Source organism: Plectrocnemia conspersa, unplaced genomic scaffold (assembly GCF_051122295.1).
Source record: "Plectrocnemia conspersa isolate PC_06_02 unplaced genomic scaffold, ASM5112229v1 ptg000003l, whole genome shotgun sequence".
NCBI lineage: Eukaryota > Metazoa > Arthropoda > Insecta > Trichoptera > Polycentropodidae > Plectrocnemia > Plectrocnemia conspersa.
Window position 1 is genome coordinate 25,425,029 of NW_028277167.1, and position 23,121 is coordinate 25,448,149.

A 23,121-nucleotide genomic window follows, 5' to 3' on the forward strand; every position below is an offset into this window, starting at 1 on the left:
TTCGAAAACATAATTTAATTTATAGGCGCTACTGAATTTATTTGTTGCTCTACGATGGCAATAAAACACAATTTTACAGTTGCGAAACGTCCATTTGATGTTCAAACCCAAACCTAACCTACACGAATTAACCAAACTCAACATAATCTAATAAAAGTTCTAAAACTAATCATAGTATTATAACTTTCATGGAGTCCAAAATAAAAACTAAGGCAACTCATCTCTCAGGGGAAAAATGTGTTTGTCTCCACTTAAATATTACTATGTTTTAAAAATGTAATAGCTGTTCATACCGATATTACAACATACTTCTGATATAACAGTAACAGTCAAAGTATATTCAAATCGATTTTTGGTCAATAAGAGGGCGCAAAAACAATTATCACTTCTTAGAAGTCAAAAATTCATGGCAAAATCAATAAAATCGTATCGGCGTCGTCCCAGGCGTTTCAATCCGTCAAATCGATTTTCGTCTGCGGACTTTACAGTTCCCTAAAGAATCGCAATCGCGTCCCTTATTCTTGACCGTCACGACAAGGATGATAGAGTTTGAAAACGCTCCTTTTTTGCACGGGACATACAGCTTCTTAATGATAAAGTGGTGACCCCCGACGTGATACAAAGCACAAAAAATAGCATAGACTATAAAATTTTCTAGTTCTAAAGCAAAAAATCAAGCATATTCTACCAAATAGCAAATAATTGGGTTAGTATTAGTGACATCCCCTTAAGATACTTAAACTAATAATTATAAAAAAAAATATTACTTTAGCACAATTTCCAATTTTACGTAATTTATACTACCAATTATTTAGTCAACCCTTGCAGCTAATAAGCCATACATCTGGCGGTATAAATCTACCTTAAAATTACGCATATCTAGTTATAATTAAAATTATAACATTTCAGGTACACAAATTAAAGATGAATATGAAAAGTCTGCTAGAAGTTAACAAATATAGTATAGTCTTGTATACTTTTATCTTATAACTTCACGCTTCGTGACTATCGGGATGATTATTAATTCGTGGCGAATAGCCTTCACAGAACAGTGGTTTAGCATCCGGAAATTCTCTCAGCTTCCCAGGATATAATGGACATTAATCTTATAGTATTAAATCTGCGGCACCTATACACGTTTAACTTTTAGCCAACGCTCGATTGTGAGCGTGATAATTCCTTTCATACGCCATGAAGCATGGCTGGTCGTTTTTAAAAGATTTGGAATTATAGTCATCAGTTGTCTATTATTTATTAACACATTTCTTAATGATAAATAATTATGGTTGAGTAATAAGTAATCTCATAAGAAAGTAAAGAGCATACATATTATATGAAATTGCTAACTAAAAAATATTTACATTACCAATTAGAAAAATGCCAGTAAGCTTTTGAATTTTCGTTTTAATTTCTATGGGATGTTTTATCTAATTGATAGGATGATGAGATCAACGTGCTTCAATGAATATGAATTATTATTTTATTAAAACGTCAGAATTAATAAATCTATGAAAAATGCGCACAGAATTTTAAATCTCTCACGTATCGCAAAAGTAATTTTTCCATGAAGCGACGAGAAAAGCTCGGAAAAATCCCCTTGCGTTAGAACAATGCGGCCAAGTTTATAATATTAATTGTTAATTAAAACTTGCTTCAAAAGTATTTTTGTTATTATTAAAAAAACATATAATATAAAATTTGTAAATAATAAGATAATTGAAATACAATGTAGGAAATACTACATTTTGCAATATTATATATATATATAGATATATAAGTAGTCTAAAGCTCATTTAGAATTAATTAATTAATAGTTACAACCATACGTTAAATTATATTCAACAACACAACTAAATTTCTAACTAAATAATTTAATACCATAATACTAATTAATTTTACACTACCAAATATTAGTTTGCAAAATGGTTAACGCTAAATACATTATAAGAGTTTTGAACCATTAGGGTAATTTATATTATTACTTATATAATAGTTAACAATTAAAAATGCATATTAATTACTTAAATTAATACTCTATTTTTATTGCTTTTTATTATATAAATACTGTATTTACAATTTTTAATAACAGTAAATAATATATCACTTTTTATATTTTCAGAATGTAAATAGTGCTTTAAATGCTACTTATATTTTTATAAAATTGATAATAGTATTAATACATTTTTTTTTTTTTTTTTTTTTAAATGTTTATTTCAAAAATAATTTAGTTTTATACAAGTTATAAATTACATGTTTCTGGCTTTTAGCCATTATCATGTTTACAAGCGAAATTACAATAGTTTAAATAAAAATAGAGGCAACAATATGCAATATTTAATAAGTAAAATTTAAGGAGAAAATACTAAAACCTTTATACAATAAGAAAAAGAAAATAAAATAAATAAAATATAAGATACATAATTAAAAATAACACTTACGAACTGGGGCTATTGAAGTCGTGGTTACAGATTTGCTATCAAAGCATTATGTGCTTAGGCATTTTATGTTTATACTTGAAATTTAGTGTGACTTTGTCATAGTTACCAATTTTTGCAATTAATTTATTATTATGTTCACGCGAGATATTTTTGTAATAATTTATCGTATTATTAATAATGTGATTTTTAATTGTAGGTATAGAATATCGAGTGTGGAGTTTCTTTAAATTAGTATAATATGGGGTGTTATAAATTATTTTTACAGCTTTATTTTGAATTACTTGTAACTTATTAAAATTATTTTTACACGTATTACTCCACACTGGGCAAGCGTATGTTAATATCGGTCGTATTAATTGTTTATATAATAAAATTTTGTTTTTAATCGTCAACGCGCTTTTTCTGTTAAAAATGGGTCTCAGAGCTGAAATGGCGGCAAGCCCCTTAGACCGTACTTCTTTTATATGCTTTGTATATTTTAATTTAGAATCTAAGTGAAGACCCAGATACCTAACACTCGTTTTCCATTCAATGTTTTTGCCCTGCTCGGTTTTTAAAGGCGGAGGCAACGGTTGCCGGCGCATCGTAAAAATGATTGCCTCAGTTTTATCGTCGTTTATTTTTATTTTCCACTTTTTTAAATGTTTATTTAAGTTATGCAAAGATTTTTGTAGTTTTGTTGCTATTGGTTTAAGACCATATGAACTAGTTAAAACGGCCGTATCGTCCGCGTAAATAGAGAGACTGGTGTTTTTTAAAATTGGAATATCGTTTGTATATATTATATAAAGATACGGCCCAAGTATGCTCCCCTGAGGAACCCCGGCTGGTATTTTACGCGGTGTCGAATTATCGTTATTTAAGGAGACGACATAGCTTCGATCTTGGAGGTATGATCGGATAATTTGTATCAGATAGTGTGGGGTTTTGTACTTATCTAGTTTGTATACTAGCCCTTCATGCCACACAGTATCAAATGCCTTCTCTACGTCTAACATTAAAAATCCTGTGCTTTTTTTCCTGTTAAAATTCGCAGAAATGTGCTCCGTGAGTCTATTAAGTTGATGCGTTGTTGAGTGTCCTTCGCGGAAGCCAAATTGTTCGTCAATGATTTTACTATTTAGACACTCTTTTAAACGTGATAAGATAATCTTTTCAAATAATTTACTTAGGGACGGTAGTAAGCTAATCGGTCGGTAATTTAATGGGATGCTATCAGCTTTACCGGGTTTTTTTATCGGAATTATTTTTGCAACTTTCCAAATACCTGGAAAATACCCAATAGATAAGCAAAAGTTAAATATGTTAGTTAGGAAATGAAAGCATTTAAATGGAAAGTTTTTTATTAAGATGTTATCTAATCGGTCAATTCCCGGAGCTTTATTATTTTAAGTGATTTTGCAATGTTATAAATTTCGAACGGGGTAATTTCGTTAATAGTTTTCTTATCTATTCTAGTTTTATCAAGTCTTTGAATTGAACGATCAACTTTACTCTGGGTTTTTAGATGCGTATAATTTTGCGTTAGCACATAGGATGTAGAGAATGCATTAGCTAATACCTCAGTTTTTTGTATGTTCGAGGTTACTATGTCGTCTCCATTTTTTAACGGCGGAATGTCTGAATATTTATTTTTAATTGATTTAGTGATTTTCCATAATGAGTTATCTGCTGGATTTAGTTTTTTCAGTTTACGCGACCATGAATCATTTTTAATTATTTGGATTTTTACGCGGATATCACTGGTTAATTTATTTAATAAAGTTTTAAGCTGGGGTGATCTATTTTTTTGCCATTGCTTTTTAATTCTGTTTTTGATTTTTATATATTCGATAATTTCTGGAGTTAATTTTACTTTATTTGGTATATTTTTACGCGTCGGTATAAATGATAGTTTACCCTGCTCGATTAAATTTGTAAAAAAATTAATATCATCGTCAATTTGCCTGGTGTTTTGTAAAGTGTATATCTGTGGAGCGCCGTGTAGACGACATTCAATGAAACTTCTAAAACCTTTCCAGTCAGCTCTTCCGTAGTCAAAAAATATTTCAGGGATGACCTCAACATCGCCTTCCAGAGCAAAAAACACAGGAAGATGATCCGAAGATAGAGCTTGGATGCAGTGCATCCCCGAAATTGGCGTAAAACCTTTGACTAATGCGAAATCAAGAGTTGATGGAGACATGTTATTAAAAGGATAGTGTGTGTGTGAATTTGGAAAGTGAATATCCGTGTCAGTATCGTGCAAGTAGTTAAAGAGCATGGTACCGGATCGATTGGTACTAGAACAATTCCAGTGCGAGTGCCTGGCGTTGAAATCTCCGCTTAATATAACAGAGCTTCCAAGTCCAAGCACAGCATCTAGATCACTCTGCAACAATTCGTCTCCGGGTGAGTTGTATGCGGCAGCAATTGTGATGATTTTATTATTATTATTAATTTGGATCGCGACAGATTCTAAGTTAATTACGTCGGGATTTATACGCGCGTGTTTTATAGATTTTTTAATAAAAATCGCAACCCCGCCACCTGGCCTTGAGAGTCGGTCTCTCCGGAGGCAAACAAAGTTCGGCAAAGATATTTTAACGTGAGGTTTAAGATACGTCTCGGTAACTATGACAATGTCAATTTTATACTCACTGATCAATAGCTCCAGCTCGCCAGTTTTGTGTCGAATTCCACGTGAATTCCACGTCAGCAAATTCAATTTCTTCTTAGAAGAGGACATCAAGGTACTCTACCATCATGATGGCTATCTCCATTTTGCTCGCCCACTTGCCAGCTTTGACCCGAATCTCCTGAAGTACGAGGAGCATCTTCCGTAGATCCGAGGACGACATGGGGGCATCCTCTGCGCCGGTGTTTGGTGCTGCTGTCGGCTCTGGTTGTGATCTTTGAGCCTGTTTGAGATTAGCGGCCGCAGCTGAGAAGTTCTTAGCCGGTTGGGATGGTCGGAGTGCGGGAAAATGCTCCTGAACTAAGTTAAATGTCGGTCCAGGTGCAGCCGGGGCGACAGCCGCGACGGTAGCTGGCCTTTGATGTCTCCTCTGAGTCTGGACGAGATACTCCTTCCTGCGAGGGCAGTCCTTGAAGTTGGCCGGATGATCTCCTTCGCATCCGATGCATTTCGCTGGTGTCTCACGATCCGTTTTCGAGCAGTCAGCGGTTGCGTGACTGCCGGTACATTTGACGCATCGTGGGGTTCGGTGGCAGTTTTTGGCTGCGTGTCCATAAAGCTGACATCTGAAACATTGGGTTAAATGTCCATTGTTACGCTTATACCTTTCCAGAATGGCCTTGGCGAAACAAACGTACCGGATGTTTTTGATTGCAGCTGTCTTGGTATCCGAAGAGAACTGAACCAGGTAGAGGCGAGAACCTCCCAGTACCTCCGTCTTTGTCTTCATTGTCGTCACTTTGACGACATTGAGTCCTTGCCTTTGGAGGTCAGCAGCTATGTCTTGAGTTGGAACTTCTGGTAGTCCTTTCAGGACAGACTTTACTGTCTTGTCCTCGTCAGTGGTGAAGGTATGAAATGGGCGATGCCCCCTCAATCCTTCCATTAGTAAGGCTCGTTGCTCGAGCGAAGAACACTGGACGGACACGTTGCCCTTTCCAGTGTAACGCAACGTGAAGTTGCTGGATTTGGTGACGGATTTAATAAGGTCCGTCGTTTGAAGATGTGAGCCCGTGACCTCCATAATCACAGGCGGAACTCTGCTTGATTTGCTTCCTAATACCTCGGGAAGCTTTTCGAACCTGTTTTGGCTCGGGGTTGGTCCGGGGCTCCTGGACTCAGTGGATGGTCTGGCAGTTTTTTTCGGAAGTTGCCATTCCGAATCTTGACTGGGGTTAAGGAACGCCTTAATCGTCCCCACAGAACGCTTACGCGTCTGCGCCTTTTTCATGGCGCTGTTGTTTGGTAGGCAGTGAGCAAAATTGTTCAGCGGCGCAGCTGGCAGGTCCGAGTGTGTACAGCAGCGCGGTCTACGCACAGAGTACGAGGTGCGTCCGTACACCGCGAAGGCACAAAGCGGAATGAGTATTGCTACATTAAATCCCTTATTGGATTAGAAGATAAATCAAAGTATTATTAATTAACATATTTACTTTAAAATATATTTATCATTTTAGATATAATTTCACACTATCTAATTTAACGCAATTTTATAATACACATAAAGTAATTTAACATATTATATTATATATTATTTAATATATGTATGTAACTTTTTTAATGTTTATAATAATATAATAATAATATTTTTTAAATAAACTACTTTATTGTTGAAAATTAATTTGTAGTGCTAATTCTATAGATTTTTGCACATAAAGCATGTTTTAATATTTTACATACATACTTTACTATATCCACATATTTTTAAATTTTGCACCTAAAAATACAATATATTTTAAGCCTACTTGATTTATTCATTTATACCTTATATTGAGATAAATAAGACCGTATTATCAAACTCCGCCTTTTTTATAAAGCATCAATATGCCTACCGGGTGGCCTTCTATAAATGAAAACATTGTGGTATTTTACTTAACGTCAAAAATAGCTAGATTGAAATAAACATTGTATATTGCCTGAACGATAGCACAAAATATTGTATATTCACGTGGTCAAAACAGTTAAAGAAGTTTAGGATGCAATATGTATTTTTTTAGTTTTTTCTCGAGGATTTATTCATAAAGTAAATTTGTTAAAAATAACGCTTCTTAAGGGAAATTATGAAAAATATTTAAAATAGAAATGATTATATTATATAATTTATTATATTAAGAACTAAATGTTTTAAATCAGATTTAAAAAGGCTGTAAATTAGAATCAAGTCAAAAGTTTTTTTATAGTATCGTTTAACGTGGGATATTTTAATGACCCGCAGATAAATCCAACCGTTATTGTGGTTGTTGACCTATAAAATGAAGCACTAATAAAATCGATTTTGGATTTACTTAAAGTGAAGCCAGTAACACTCGTGAATGAAGGATTTACGGTAATTTAACCTGAATCGGTCAGGTTAAGCGTTCAACCGAGAAAATCTCATAATTGCAATCAAGTAGGTTTTCGATAGCAATTTGTGTGCAAAGTCTGTGAAAGCTTCCTGTAGAGTTTGGCAATTTTCCCAAAGCGATTATTAATTGGACGCGTTGAAAGCTTCCGGACACAAAACAGTTGAGGCGTTATTTTCTAACCGAACGAGTTAAAAAGAAACGGACGTGAGTTCATACGTTTCAAGTAAATCAATATCATAAATTTGTTCCACATCTTCAGTGAAATGTACTCAAATTATTACCCATTTTAATTATATATATATGTATTTTTTCTTTCGCTTAATTTGTAAAAGGTTTATTAGTTTTTTTCCCTAAACTTATAACCACCAACGTTTTATTTTATATTAATATTTTTAATCAAATTATAGTTAATATTAAATTGTGAATATGAGAATGGTTATACACCAGTAGCATGTATATTATATGAGCCGTTGATTTTGAAAGTGGGGCAAGTCCATTTTATTAAAAAAAAGAGTTAGAGCTAATAAGCTTTTAAATCAATTCACAATCATATATATAAATAACAGTGTAATTTATTTTGGGCAATGATATTATTTGTTTATTAATTTAAAACTAGCCGAGAGATGTTTCATAATAATTATACAGGATGCACAGCATCTTTGAACTAAAATATGCAAATTTACCGGAAAATTACATTATTGTTTAAACGGTAAAATATTTATTTAAACTTGGTTTATCGAATCTGAGAAGTATTTAAAAGTGGTTGTTGTGTGTTTAAAGAAAAATACAACAAATTAAAAAAATATAAAGAAGCTTAATAAAAACTATTGTAGCTAAAAATAGTTTCTTAATTTTATCGATAAAGAGTGATAATATATTTTTTATTTTCCATATGTCAGATTATTCAGACTTATGAATATTGCATATGCATAATATGTTTTGATCATGATATGAGAGATAATATTTATAAGAGATATGCTAATAAAAATATCAAAGCTATTTATTTAATAATAATTAAAGCATGCTATACTTTGTCAAAAAACTTTCCAAGCAGTATATCTGATTACGTATATCAAGATAATGTGACAACCACAGCGCCTGTTTTACTTCAAGAAACATTTCGAAAAGTATTCTTTCAGAAAACTCTTATGAGCTGTCAGAGATTCTTAATGAGCGTCGCCAATGTCAGAAAAAATAATCAATCATTGATACTTTCCATGTCACATTCCCGCTTTTTAAAAATATATTGTTTTTGAAGATGCGTCTTTTTCAATACCAGTTTTGCGAGTGAAAGGCAACCAGAACGTGCATTGCCGTTAAAAGCGATTTAACCACTCGTGAACTTGAGCTTTACCATGAATCATCGGTGAAAGCTTTCTTGAGCTTTGTAATATATTTATACGTAAAGTTTGTCGTCCTTTATATAAAAACCCAGTGAAAATATTATTATGTACTAATAAGCATTATAAATTGTGGGTACTGTCTATCTAGATATCTGCTAAAATAAATAAAATCTAACCATTTTTTTTTATAAATATTGATAATATATTTTAATTTAGTTAGAGGAACAGTTAGCAAAAACAATTTTTATTTAAGTTATTAAAGTTAAGGCAAACAATTATTTATTTATCAGTTATCAATCACTTCACAATTATTATAAAACTAATGTTTCTCAACACATATTACGTGTCAACAATAAATCAAATAAAAATAGCTTCTATGCTAATATCAGCAAAAACACGGTTTACTTATAGTATGTCCATTGTGTGAAATTAGATCAGCAAAACAATATACTCGGATTACCCATTTATGTATATTGTATGTATAGTAATACATATCCTGTTCTAATATTGACTAAATGATTCATTGAAAAAATGTAATGCTTGTGGGATAGTAACAGCTTTACGATTTTCTATTTAGGATTTATTAAAACGCTACAGCAATCTTATATATTATAGCAATAAATATCACCTGGAACATATCCTATTTTTTATAGTCGATACAAATAAATTCTATAGCATATTCTTTAAGCACGATCATATTTTTCTTATATTTTTATATCACTGTAATGACTCATACATATTAACATAAGTCAAGAGCTACGGCACACGCGCGTCTGAAATACCGTGAGGGATGCCCGCAGACCTAACAGCCGTTGAAAAGTAACGTATTCACACGACAATTTACCTAATCGTACATATTCGCTTTTTCACTATTTATATTTAATTAATGATCTTATAAATACGTTACAAATTTTCTTTTAATTTGGAACATAATCACTTTATTTGTTTTCAGTAAAATCAAATAAATATATTTTAGTGCAAAACCATATGAATTCGAATGTTGCAAAAACTATTATTTATTTAGCTATTATTAATTGATGATGTGAAAGGAAGTAGTATACCTATTTAGTTTAAAAAACGATATTTCGGTAAGAAGATGGGGCTCGATAAGCATTTTGGCCTTGGGGTGTTAAAATTTTAAATGAAAATATTAATATGGAACGCAAATGGACTGCGAGAAAAGAAAACAGAATTTCAAGAGTTATTAGTCGACGAACAAATAGATATAGCATCCAAATAAAATAATGAGTAATTGTTAAAGGCTTGACAAGACAAGGGCAAAGCCCCGGCGTCAGGTCCAAGGACGTAAGCTCTTTCTCTGTAACACGCAGTCCTTTTTCAACTAAAATTCTACTTTCTAATTAGGCCGAAAAATAAAAATAGAATTGTAAATAAATTGCTGAGAAATTGTTTAATTAAATTTCTGAAAAAAAATATTTTAACGCGTCATAACAGTTGAAAAAATACATGTATATGGTTATGACAACGAAAAAATGTTGTGGTAAAATTTCAATAAAAAGTCAAAAAAAATCACGTGAAATTCAATCAAATTATTACTACGTTCTTACACAATTTTATCGGAACAATCAAGAGAAAAAAAAAACATAATTTAGGGCAAACAACACTGAGATTCTGCACCACGATAAGGCACTGGCTTACAATTCACTATTAATTCGTGAAAGTTTGATCCAATGTCATGATTCCTTTTATTTTTTTGTGAGTATAATAATATAGTCATTACGAATTCATTCAATTCAACAATGTCGTATGGTGAATAAGAAATATTACACTTTGCATGACGCAATTCAAAGAATGTGGCGCACAATAATAATTTGTTTTTTGGACAAAAACAACACCGCTGTGATGCCGCTAAAAGAATTATTACTATATATATTTTAAAGCTTAAATTAAATATATAAATTGGCATTATTTTATGTCGCGACCTCTGTGTTCGACGGACGTGTGTTGATCGAAGTGAACTGTACAACAATAATTCTTTTAACATAGTGAATAAATAATTGAATAAGTAATTCAAAGTGAATAACTAAATTAAAACAAATAAATACCATGTGATTAGTTCTTTACAAAAAATGGCAGAAGATATAATATCAGTGTTAAAAAAAAAAATAAAAGAATGTTTAATTACAAATGTAATTACGAAGGACCAAAAAATAACTATTATGGACTGTTTTGATGAAATCGCAAATCTATATAAGGAATCTGTAAATAAAACATCTCTATTCGATTCCACTTTTAAAACTATAAAGGATGATATAACGGAAATTAAAAAAAAAAAAAATAATGGAAGAAAGGAAGAAAACACTTATGCAGCAATCACTAATAATAAAGCTGATCTTAAAATATCAGCAATAAAAAGAAGGATCCCAACTTTACTAATTTATCCAAAAGATAAAACCAATATTAAAACATCGCAAGATATCAAATCAACGCTACAATCAACTATAAAACCAACAAAAGATGGTATTAAAATTAATAAAATTACAAATATAAAAAATGGAGGAATTGCGGTTGAAACGGAAGACATCGATAAATGTTTTAAATTAATTAATGAAAATGAAAAAATAAATAACAAAATTGAGGCTATTATACCAAAAAAAAAATTACCTAAAGTAATTTTTAAATTTGTACCACGGACAATAAGCAATGAAGACTTTGTAGAAACAATAAAAGAATCAATGCCAAACATAACGGGAGAAAAATGGCTATTTAGCCATTATGCAGGGTCAAGAACTGGTCCCTGTCACAGAATATTCACAATCAATCCGACAGATAGACATATTCTTATTAAAAATGAAAGAATATTTATAGAATGGACTTCATGCCGTGTAGAAGATTTTATTAGTGTAACAATATGCTCAAAATGCGGCGAATATGGACATACAGCAAAATACTGTAAAGAAGAACGCTCAACTTGTCATCATTGCGCTAAACAAGGACACAGTGCAAGGGACTGCCCACAAATAAACTCTCCACAAGTATGTTCAAACTGTTTCAAGAAAAATATGGTTAGTGATCATAAATCAAAACATGTCGAATGTCCGATATATAATATATATTTGAAAAAGTTTCTAAATTCTATAGATTATGGCTGCTAAATGTCTTAAAACGGATTTTAATTATAATATGGATATATATAGTACTGAATGTAAGTTAAATGATATAACTGAATTCACTATCAATGATACATTTCTTCGCATAGCTTATCTCAATGCTCGTAGTATTAAAAACAAAATTGAAGATATTTTATACATAATTAAGAAATTAAACATTCATATTATGGCGATTACGGAGACATGGATCAATGATGGTGACGAATATTTTTATAATATAGAAGGTTATCGATCTGTATTTGTAACAAGATTGAAAAGGGGCGGTGGAGTTTGTTTTTATATAAAAAATAATATTAATTATAAAATTATTAATGAAGACAATAATAACGTATTCTCTACCCTTGGAATCAAGATCTCAGGAATAGACAGATCGCCATTGAATATCTATGTTGTTTATAGGGCTCCAAATTGTATACATAATGATTTTTTAGAATTATTAAAAAATAAGTTAAAATTTATAAAGGGGAAAAGTATAATTTTAGGAGATTTCAACATAGACATAACTAAAAATTCATACAACGTTAATGAATACATAACAATGATACAATCATTTAACTTTAACATTGTAAACCAATACTATACTAGAATTACCTCGAATACTAATTCATTAATAGATCACATATTATCAAACTCTAATTTAATAGAAAAAATTTATAATATAAATAATTCTATAAGTGATCATAATCTACTACTTATAGAATGCATAAATAACATGAAAAATATATCAAATAATAGAGTACCAATTAAAGAGAATTATATAATTAAATATAGACAACTTTATAACATTATAAAATCTTCTAAATTTAAATTATTAGAAAACGTAAATGAAGATTTCAATAATTTTATAGATAAAATTAAAATTGCTACAAACAAAAGTAAATACAAAATCGCTAACAAAAGTTCAGATAACAAAAAATTAGCAAACGTTCCATGGTTTAATGAACATTTAAATAACCTAATCAAAAATAGAAATATTTGTCATCACAAATGGAAGTTACAACCAAGTATTATCTTAGCCCAAAAAAAAAATATAGCTAGAAATGCTGTAACTGCTTATAGAAGAAAATTAAAAGTAGAATATTATAATAAAATATTTAGTAATGATAATAATAATCAATTTAAAATATGGAAAAATATTAAAACAATTATAAAAAATACTTCAGAAACAAAGAATGAAAAAAATGTTACCTTAAAAATTGATGGAGAATTAACTATAGATAAAAAAAGAATAGCCAATGAATTTAATAAACATTTCATCTTAATTGGAACATTTTTATCAGATCTAATTAAAATTAACATTGATGACACAAACACTATCACAAGTATGGCTCAAGTTGACAGATCTATTTATTTTCACAAAATTAAATTAGAAGAAGTCATAATGTATACAAACAAATTAAAAAATAACTCAGCACCTGGTATTGAGGGTATTACAGTCAAAACAATTAAATCAATTAACAGTCTTATTGCTCCGATATTAACAACATTATTCAATAAATGTTTAAAAGAGGAAAGATTCCCTGAGTCCCTAAAAATTGCAAAAATAATTCCAATATATAAAGATGATGATAAAAATAACACTAATAATTATCGCCCTATATCTATTCTACCAATCATATCAAAAATATTTGAATCAATTATAGCTAACAGAATTAATGAATTTTTAAAAAGTATACATTTTTTATCTCATTTACAATATGGATTTAGAAGCAAATCCAATACAAAATACGCTGCTTTTGATTTAATTAATGAAATACAACAACACCTTAATGATAAAAATAAAACTTCAGCAATATTTATAGATTTAAAAAAAGCTTTTGATACAGTAGATCATAACATACTATTAAAGAAATTAAACCATATTGGAATAGTTGGACCAACACTAAATTTATTAAAAAGCTATTTAAATAATAGACAACAAGTAGTAGTAATAAATGGTATCCAAAGTGAATATGAGGTGGTCAAATGTGGAATTCCACAGGGTTCTATTTTAGGTCCATTACTATTTAATTTGTACATTAATGATTTAACTCTATGCAAACTTACAGGAAGGATTCAACTGTATGCTGATGATACAGTGTTAATATATAACTCTAAAACATATAAAGACATGCAAAACAACATGCAGAATGATTTGATCCATATTAATGAATGGATGAGACTAAACAAATTAACAATTAATGAAAAAAAAACAAATTATATGATATTTAATGATGATGTTAACATTTCTCTTAATGTAAATAACTCTCTAATTAAAAAAGTGATAATATAAGATTCTTAGGTCTGCTGTTAGATAAAAATTTAAATTTTTATAATCATATTGATTATATAATAAAAAAAATTTTACCAATGTCAAAAATTTTATACAAGTTTCAAAATATTTTATCATATAAAACTAGATTAAGCATTTATTTTTCACACATTCATAGTCATCTAACATATATGTCTTGCGTCTGGGGGTTTACAAGTAAGTTTTAAAAAAAAATCACTTCAGGTGATTCAAAATAGTGCCATAAAAAATTTATTAAATTTACCGTTTGACACTCACACTAAAGACATATATATAAAAACAAAAATTTTACCTATTACTATCCTTCCAAAATATGAATTAATAATTATAACAAAAAAAATGATAGAGGGAAATTCAATTATAAATACTAAATTTAATATTAGAAAAGAATTACACAAATATGAAATTAGATCTGCATATGATCTACACATCCCTCAACCATTTTCTGTTAAGTTTGGAACAAATTCTCTAAAATATATAGCTTTCAAAACATATAATGATTTACCAACATCAATCAAAAATAACTTTAAAGAAATTAAAAATTATTTTTTAAAAAAATTCATAGAACTATAAAAAAAAAAAAAAAAAAAAAAAAAAAAAAAAAAAAAAAAAAAAAAAAAATGTATATATATGTTTATTGTTTGTATATTTGTATGTATATATGCATATGTATGGATATATGTATATGTGTATGTAGACATGAAACTGTAAAATAAATGTAACCGTAGAATGAGTAATCTTATACTCATGCGGTATTATGTTAATAAATAAAAAAAAAAAAAAAAAAAAAAAAAAAGATCTCATATATACGACGAAAATTACAATATAATAAAACAAAAGCAGGGCCTATTGTAATTGCTTAACAATTTCATTTTTCATTTGCTTTGTTGTAATATAGGATTTAACGTTACCCGTTTCAGGTAAAAGGTTAAAAAAAACATAAATTTATTGCAAAATATTACTAAAGATTTCTGTGAATAATATAATAATCAAAATTAAAATATTGCTTTCAAAGCGTGAACTTTTTATTACATGTTGCTGGACCGCAACACAAAAACGGCTATTGTCACATACATCATTTAGGATAACCATTGAAACAAGTCACGCACAGTATATATTTTTTTTCCTATATCACTCATATTGTGACGGGTAATCTCAGGACCGGTGCTAAGAAACGCGGGACCCGAGTCCTGAATAGGGTGTGAGATCCCCTTCCAAAAAATGTTGTGAAAATTAATATGTTTTTTTTTTAATTTGGAAATCTCTCAATCTCAACATAACCTCGTCACAGTTTCCATTAATCACATTAGGATATACCTTAACGCTTTCAATTTAGTTTCGGTTTTAAGCCTCGGAGTCTTGAAGCTCTCAGCCGCCTCGGCCCACTTCAGCGTGTCTATTTGACTTTCAGTTCAAAATTGGTAAAGTTTTCCGTGTATATCTGATAAGGTTTGATAAGACAAAGGAAAAGGATATGTACTCGTACGTGTAATATAGAGATTACTTACTTTGTGTACGTCTCTTTGTATGGTCCTTCCATGAAAGGGGAACAAACGTAAATGGTGCGGTTCCTGCCCAAGTCCACGGGAACGGCGTCGGAGATTACGGCTGCTGGGAGGGCGCAGACCAGAGCCAAAAGCCAGATTAGGGAAGCGCTCAAGACGGTCAGCGGCTTAGTCTGTGGAGAGATAAAAAGAATGTGTGAGTGAAATGGTTTCAATACATAATGTGAGAGGTAAGTTAATGGAAATTCCACAAACAGATCTTATATGATACTTATAGCCTGTGGGGGATTAAGCACTTGGGAAAGCTCAGACGACACATCATTTTGGAAGCTCTCTTTCTCGAATGATAAAGAAGCGCCACAAAATTCATTAGAAATTGTCATATTACGTATAGAAAAAAATGTCTTCATTTGTAATTTCTTTTAATCACAAATATCTCGTTATTAATGTTGAAGGCACTTAATGAAAGCAGTAATTAAAAATATTGCAATAATTATTTATTTACTTTTGACTATCGTGACGCATTAGGTTTGCCTGTCAGGTCACGATGGTTATAATTTTAATAAATAAATAAATAAATAAATTTAACAAAAAAATAGAAAATTCAATAACAATAAAAGTAAAAATAATAACATTTAAAAATTCAAACTATTTATATAAAATGTAAAAAAATAGTCTAAAAAGGAAACTTTTCTCAGTTTTACTTTAGAGAATTTATCGATAAATATCATTGATATATTATTTCAATGCAATATTAGATCTTTAAAATGGTTTCTACATTCAGCATTGTAGAGTGGAAACCTTAATTTTAATGATAAATATACCGAACCCAAATAAACCCAAACTTGCAATCTCTTTATCAATTAAAAAATGTATAGCTCTTGAACAGACTGTGTTAACGCAAATAGTGTATATGTACATTGCTTTACATACACAAGATTTTTTTTAATTCGAAAGTGAAATAAATTAAAAAGGTAATTCATCATTGCAGTTATTTTTATATGCGATAATAAGTTGGTCACTGAATATTTTAAATATGATGTAATGATCTAAATTATATGCTATTAGAGTTAAATGGTTGTATATTTATTTAAACAAAACTTATAAATCAGACGAAATTGCTCAAAAAAAATATTTATTAAATATAAATATTGATAGAATAACAAAAAAATATTGATATTATTATGATAACAATTATTTCTTAATTTAAATCAAGTTTATGTATAGAATAAATATAAATTTAGAATTTTATTTACGAAACAAAAAGCAAAGGTTTTATAAAAAAATATAAGTTAGATGAATTCTAAACTTCAATCGTCAAATTTACATTTTTAATAAAATTAGTATGTGAAATTAATGACAACGACGGCTAAATTTAATGTTTGTTACATAAATATTATGGTTGACAAATTTATCAGTTTTAAAATATTCGTAAAATAATGGATAAGCAATCTGAAAACTTATATTACACCGCAGGTAAACCTGATGTAATTTTTATAAAGTTTGTTTTAATAAAGATTAAATCTTAGTTAAAATATATAAATTTTAAAGTCTACAGTCAAGATTAAATTTTGTCACTATCCCAAAGCATGATAGAAAAATTCCAAATGAATATTTCAGAACCACTCTTGTTTTGCCTTTTGTCCGTGAACGTGAGACAATTTTAATACATGAATTTGCTTATCGTAAAAAAACACATGATATGGCTCACCCGTCCCAAAATATTATTGATAGCGAAAATGTATTTTTATTACGTGTCAAATGATTAACAGATACTTTATGAAATGCCAATCATTTTAATTTTGAATGAAAACTTTATAATCTTCTAATTATAAATCACCTAATTTTACATGCAGAATTTACTCATTTCATATTTGCAAAAGTGAATAATAAATATTTTGTGTGGCTTTTAAATCGGTAGTAAATAATAATTATCTACTCAAATAATTTATTCTGTGTAATTGGTAAAACTGAAATATATAAAATAAATTAAATGCAGACTTTTTGATACATTTTTAAATATTGAAAATACGCGGCCCTCCGCCTTATGTAAATTAGCATATGTAACCCGTGGTTCAAATAGAGTTTGACATGCCTGCTTTAGTGACACTTCTCTTAGATATTTCGGAAATCAATACATCACAAATAACCAATAAAAAAATATTATGAAATTTTGTTTAACAGAAAAATATATTTCATTTTGTGATGTTTCTCAAAATTGTAATTTCCTTTTTTTAATTTTAGTTTCCTTGTAATTTATATTTTCAGTCAATAAATTGTCATTTTAGATAAATTGATTTGACCCTAATTACAAATTGTACTGTGTATCCTAAAGCGATTTACTTGTGCTATTTACATATACGCTGTAATAACTTATACCACATAACCGTTAATAAGGCCATTTCATCATTTCCGGTGCATTCATACATAAAAGTCACACATAAAATTTATTCACAGCAATATTATATTATTTTGTTTTATAAATAGGCATAGGGAAATACATTTATAATATATGTGTCTAAAAATGAATGATTATAATCCTAACATCAGGAACGGGTACAGAGTTAAACCTAAATAATAAGTAAGAAGTTTAATTTTTGTTTAATAAAATAAATTGTACTGCAAAGGGTTAAAATAATATTAAAAAAAGTCTTGTTTTTTTTCGTGCTTTGAAATAATCCAGTTTTTTTTTAAATTACAAAAAATAATAATTAATATATGTTTATTATTTTTAAACCACATAATAAATATGGAAATAATTGTTAAAATATTTTTTAATAAATATAACTAGTGGAACGATTATTGCAAATATTTTAGTTTATTCTACAATAAAACTTAGTTTAAAAAAATGTAACATTTAAATATATTAAGAAGTTTAACTGGTTGTTTTTTTTTATTGTTACTTTGTAAATATTAATGCTACATACTATTCAGTTTGATACTTTGTTTATATAAATACTACATACTACTTAGAAAAACTCTAAAAAAAACATACAACAGGTGATTTATTATTAGGTTACAATATATAAATTATGTTTCAAGCATAATTCTCTTAAATTAATAATGACTCATTTTATTTATTTAATTATATACCAAATTCTTAATATATATTTAGATAATAAAAGCAATGAATATTATACGAATAACATCCCTTAAAAATGGAAACTTTATGAAAAACACTCATTATTATATGTTACAAGAAAAATTATGTAAACATGTTAACTAAAGTTATAAAAGTATTTCTTACATTATTATACTGTATTAATTGAGTCCCCAGATCTTTTCAGCCTTTATTTTCAAACAAGTATATGACCTTAGTTATATTTCATAATATATATATTCATAATATATACAATCTATTAATACATCGTTAGGCTAGAAATTAATTACCGCTCACGCTTACACGGGGGTACGTTCTATTGACCCAAATGTCTATACAAAGATATGGGTATCTGTGAGTTTACTCCAGAATTGATTTATTGCAAAATGTGATGTTTAAATAGCCGCCATAATTTAGTAATTTATATTAATTAGTAACGATTCCTACATCGAATGACAATAATTAATCGAAACGTTAAGCTATTCTATTCTTACTGCAATACCTCTAAAACGTTTTCCACTCCCAAAGAGCCGCCTTTGTTCGGAGCGAATTAAGCTCTTTTTAAGAAATCCTCGTGATTTAAAAGACCCAACGTGAGCCGATATTTTTCTACCCAAAAAAATAAAATATTGTTACTCTTTCGTAAGTATTTTTTCTTCTTCTTTGAGCTACGTACTAACGCGTACAATGGGATGAAATCGTTTGAAGTAATGACATTCGAAATTGGACGAATCGTTTCCACATATACACATGCTAGGATCCCAAGGGAAAATTCCGATCTTTGAGCCGAAAAATGGCTACTCAAACTATTATCGTTCGCCCCATATTTAAGTTTAAAAAGCTAGAAAAAATAATGATCTAGATAAAATGCAAATTGTCGAAGGGGTTAACTTTACAAGTTGGTTAAATAAAAAAAAGGTTCTACGTTAGCTGTCTTTCTTTATCCTAGGAGGATTTAAGAAGTCACGTTTGGAGAATTAGGATATACATGCATATACATACGTACACATAGTAAGTATATATGTATATATAAACCTATAAAGAGGGAAAAAATACCTAATTTGGTTGTACGTATAATTAAAAACCAGCGATGTATTTGTTTATAATTCTAATCCTAATATTATATATAGCTCCTATCTTTAATAGAAAAATGCAACATTAATATATAGTTATTACAGTTCTATACATTATTACTAGAATTCTCCGAATACTTTGAAGCAATCAAGAAATTTGCTTTGTGTATCGTACTACCTCTTCATGAAAAGACAATTGCTCTTGACTACGTATTAGCTTAATTCAACTTATAATATAATATATTATTCGAATAAATTGTTAATATATAATACCCAATATTTATATACGTACATATATGTATATATGATTTAACACCTTAAATTAATCCGTCAATTTCATGTGACATTCACGCCAAGAATTATGCTCTATAAGTCGGCTTAGGTATATCATTTGTCGCTAATCGCAAACCCTCTTGCTATTGAAAGGCACTAATCTGCTTTAGAAGTTAATTATTGTACCCTAATCTAGAGATCAATATTGGTTTTAGTTGTACGCAAACTAAATATTTGTTTTGCGTCCTTCATTTTACAGCGATTAGAAACGATAACCTTAGGGGTAAATGTTATTCGATAGTAAAGCTATTTGGTTGTTTGTTTTAAATATTGAGAGCAAAACTATAATTTTATATAACTTATTTACTTAAATTTTCTTTTACATATATACATAATCAAGAGCAAAGATGTTATTGTTAAATATAGATTCCAAAGTAGGTTTTCTGTTGACTGTTTCGTGCCACGCTCTCGGAAATTTCAAGCTTGCTTTTTTTGTTAGAGTAACTCACAACTCAATATTTAGCTTATTGCTATATTTTTACTAAGCTCAAGGCATTTTTAAAAAATAAATATTGATCATGATAAGATATGAAATAAAATAGAAACAGATAAAAATAAATATCAATTATCGTTTTCAGTACATTTTAAAATAGTATTTTAAGATGTACAAATTCAAACACAATTTTACTTATATTACTATATTCAAATATAAAATTTCTGTGCAAACGGCGGCCCGCGGGCCGGTTCCGGCCCGCTCTGAAATTTAAAAATTACTTTGATTTAAAAAAATATGTAAGTATATATAATTTTAAAAACGTTTTAAGTTGATATCTTGCCAAAATATTACTTACGTCATAAAATAGTAGCAACAATAAAGCATTTACAAATTGAATGACGGCAGCCTGTCAAAAGAGCGTGCGTCAAATGAGCGCCGTCATATAAGCGCTGCATTATAAAATAGCGTGCGTCAAATGCGCAGAGAGTCATATGAGCGCTTTAAAAAAGAGCGCACGTCATAAGAGCGCAAAAATACTTGGAGAAAATCAAGTAATGAATATTTTAGGAATTAGGTATATAAAATATAAGTAAATTGTGAGAAATTTACAAAGAATTAAAATTCACGAGATATAGGCGGTAAAATTAGTATTTTATGTGCCAGAGCGTAATGACGATTAAAATGATTAGTCAATGAAAATATTATTATTTATTAATTATTATGTACATTCGAAAGTATGGCTTCCCATCCCCATACGTATGATATACATATATTTTTTACTAAAATGAAACGCTAATTTTAAATTTAACATTAGATTTGTTCGGTAGTGTTTCATTAAATTGACAAATATATATATCTACTCTACCTGCAATGAATGCATAAAGTTTAGGGCAGGTATAGACCTTTTTTTTTGCTATTTGACAATAAACAAATACAAATAAAAATATCGTGAAACTTTTTTCGATAACATATTTTTTAATTATATGCGATAAATAAAATATTGTATAATTATCAATTTTCACAGCATCACGGTTGGTTTTTGGGTATATATTATATACGACTACACTCTATCTCGAATAACGACTGAGTACGAATATTATATAATGTATTTCAGTTAATTTAACGATTATTGTGTTATATATTTAACTGTAAGAACATTAATCTATTATTAATCATACATATATGACATATGTTTGTATATCGAAAATTTCCATATCTATGGTCAGAAATGTACCACTACGTTAGGTTAATTTAGTATTTTAATGAATTATTGTGTTTAGTATACATACATACTATAGAGACAATTCAATTGGTCAAAATTGGCGATGGACAAATATGCGATGGTTTTTGGGCGATACAATAATAATGCATTACAAATAAATATGATGCAAATCATGATCTTATAATTAATTAAATAATTAACATAATTTAATACATATTAAAATACGAAAATATAAGTAATATTTTTTAGAAAAGAATTGAAAGATGAAACATTATTCGGTCTAAATAAAATATAATATACATACATAAGATATATGTATATATTTACTTATCATTTGTGCATATTTAATCATAAAATATCACTTTACATTTTGATTTTTTTATTTAAGAATTTAAGAGAGTTACCCGATATCATAAAACACTTAGGCTTAAGTCAGTAATTTTATTATAAATACCTACCTGATAAATGTTTATAGTGGGCCCTTACGCGAATTTTTTTTATCTTTTGAGCCTTGGAAACTACTGTGAGAACAATCTTTTGGAATTTCCAAAAATCGCATATTTTACCGTTATCTATTTTAAACTGGGTAAGGTAGTTATATATAAATATAATAATTCAGAAATAGCGCTGATAAATGTTTATCGTGGATTTGGCCCTTATTGCGATTTTTTTTTTATGTTTTGAGCCTTAGAAATTAGTGTGAGAATAAGCTTTGGGAATTTACAAAAAATGCATTTTACAGTTATCTATTTATTACAGTTTTCTATTTATTCTAGATAGGGTAGCTATATATTAATATAATAACTCATAACTAGCGCTCAGTATACTTTTGAATTTTGACTGAAAACGTTCGCAGAAAGTTTCGTTGCGTCTTTGAAAAGTATAAAAAAAAAAAAATTCCACGAATGACTTACAACTATCTATAAGGATTATTCTTCTTAATAGATAACAATTTAATCTATAACAGTTTTTCAATGTGCGTGCCGCCGAATAGTTTTTGGAGTTTAGCAAATATGTAAGATAAGGGAAAATAATATGTTATCGATAACCAAGGAACCAGACAAAATAATAGAATATTAGACAGATTACTATTTTTTTCTAACTGTTCTATTTGTATAAATACTACCCTTTTTGAAATGGACAAAGGACGAAATTCACAAAAAAATACTTTTATCGTAATCGCGAAAATCTCTAGGAATAACACATTAAAACTAAATATCAGACTAAA

General features: G+C 29.0%; 2 protein-coding genes across 2 annotated transcripts in view; both read right to left on the reverse strand.

Annotated features, from left to right (window-relative positions):
• Positions 1-23,121, reverse strand: part of LOC148237082 (neuropeptide CCHamide-2 receptor-like) — a 153,462-nt gene that overhangs the window by 14,660 nt on the left and 115,681 nt on the right. Inside the window, exon 4 of the mRNA XM_088183115.1 lies at positions 15,733-15,902. Within this exon, the coding sequence (XP_088039241.1) occupies positions 15,733-15,902 (170 nt within the window). The remainder of the gene's footprint in view (positions 1-15,732; positions 15,903-23,121) is intronic.
• LOC148237083 (uncharacterized) lies at positions 5,153-6,423 on the reverse strand. The gene is made up of 2 exons (XM_088182796.1): positions 5,754-6,423; positions 5,153-5,681 (listed from the first exon to the last, which is right to left on the reverse strand). Exons 1-2 carry the CDS (start codon positions 6,344-6,346, stop codon positions 5,153-5,155), a joined length of 1,122 nt encoding a protein of 373 aa, XP_088038922.1. The 5' UTR covers positions 6,347-6,423.

Bases quoted from the DNA above. Each gene is read 5' to 3' on its own strand.
- LOC148237083 (XM_088182796.1), bottom strand. From the start codon at position 6,346: ATGAAAAAGGCGCAGACGCGTAAGCGTTCTGTGGGGACGATTAAGGCG. The intron at 5,682-5,753 runs GTACGTTTGTTT...CCAATGTTTCAG, and splicing joins GCTGCAATCAAAAACATCCG to ATGTCAGCTTTATGGACACG.